General features: G+C 52.1%; 1 protein-coding gene across 1 annotated transcript; it reads right to left on the bottom strand.

Annotated features, from left to right (window-relative positions):
- Window positions 1-35: 35 nt before the first annotated feature.
- On the bottom strand, window positions 36-1,398 carry LOC112464342 (heat shock 70 kDa protein cognate 4-like; the record flags this gene model as incomplete). The annotated part of the gene is made up of 1 exon (XM_025031283.1): window positions 36-1,398. A coding segment is annotated over exon 1 (1,354 nt), but the record flags the coding sequence as incomplete, so codon positions are not given.
- Window positions 1,399-1,404: the final 6 nt, after the last annotated feature.

The following is a 1,404-nucleotide window of genomic DNA, read 5'->3' on the forward strand; positions in this document are numbered from 1 at the left end:
TATAAAATATTAATGTTTGGAGCATCACAACTTACCATTAGCGTCGACATCGAAGGTGACTTCGATTTGCAGTACGCCCCCAGGCGCCGGAGGTATACCCGTCAGCTCGAATTTGCCGAGAATGTTGTTATCTTTCGTCATCGCTCTCTCTCCTTCGTAAACCTCGAAAAACACTCCCGGTTGATTGTCGGAGTCCGTGGTGAACGTCTGGGTCTGTTTCGTTGGTATTGTTGTGTTCCTCTTGATCACAGCAGTCATGACGCCACCGGCAGCAGGTCTCGAAAGTAAAGAGCCTATAGAATAGTCTGTATGTGTCCAAAGTAAAAAACCGGGAAGAAAATGGAATTCGGCGTTCTCGTCCCGGGGATCCGAGCTCGGTCCCGTGCCTTGGCCTCCCACGGATCTTCCTTGCTGCTGCGAGGCTTCCGCGGTCTTGAACGTCTGGGTCTGTTTCGTTGGTATTGTTGTATTCCTCTTGATCAAGGCAGTCATGACGCCACCGGCGGTCTCGATACCCAACGACAACGGAGTCACGTCCAGCAAAAGCAGATCTTGGACCTCCTCGGACTTGTCTCCATGCAGAATTGCCGCCTGAACTGCCGCGCCATAGGCAACAGCCTCGTCCGGATTGATAGACTTGTTCAGTTCCTTGCCGTTGAAGAAATCTTGAAGTAACTTCTGAATCTTTGGTATCCTAGTAGAACCACCGACTAGAACAATGCTGTGAACTTGAGCTTTGTCCATCTTCGCGTCCCTGAGCGCCTTCTCTACAGGCTCAAGGGTGCTTCTGAACATATCTGCGCAGAGTTCTTCGAACCTAGCCCTAGTAATGGAAGTGTAGAAGTCGATACCCTCGAACAACAAGTCGATCTCAATGCTCGCCTGCGTTGACGAGCTCAACGTTCTCTTTGCCCTCTCGCAGGCGATCCTCAAGCGTCTCAGAGCCCTTTTGTTGGGTCTCAGGTCCTTCTTGTACTTCCTCTTGAATTCCTGCACGAAGTGGGTCACCATTTGATTGTCGAAGTCTTCGCCGCCGAGATGCGTGTCGCCGGAGGTGGATTTAACCTTGAAGATGCCGTCCTCGATCGTCAGAATCGACACGTCAAAGGTACCACCGCCCAAGTCGAAGATCAGGACGTTCTGCTCGCCCACACCCTTCTTATCGAGACCGTAGGCTATCGCAGCGGCCGTAGGCTCGTTTATTATCATGAGGACGCACAGGCCAGCGATAGTGCCGGCGTCCATTGTCGCCCGCCTCTGAGAGTCATTGAAATAAGCTGGCACGGTAATGACGGCGTTTGTTATTGTCTTGCCCAGGTACGCCTCCGCGGTCTCCTTCATCTTTGTCAGAACCATGGAGGACACCTCCTCGGGGAAGAAGGTCTTCATCTCGCCCTTGTAGGA

The sequence above is a fragment of the Temnothorax curvispinosus genome, unplaced genomic scaffold (assembly GCF_003070985.1).
Source record: "Temnothorax curvispinosus isolate PA1 unplaced genomic scaffold, ASM307098v1 QBEX01014115.1, whole genome shotgun sequence".
Taxonomy (NCBI): Eukaryota; Metazoa; Arthropoda; class Insecta; order Hymenoptera; family Formicidae; genus Temnothorax; species Temnothorax curvispinosus.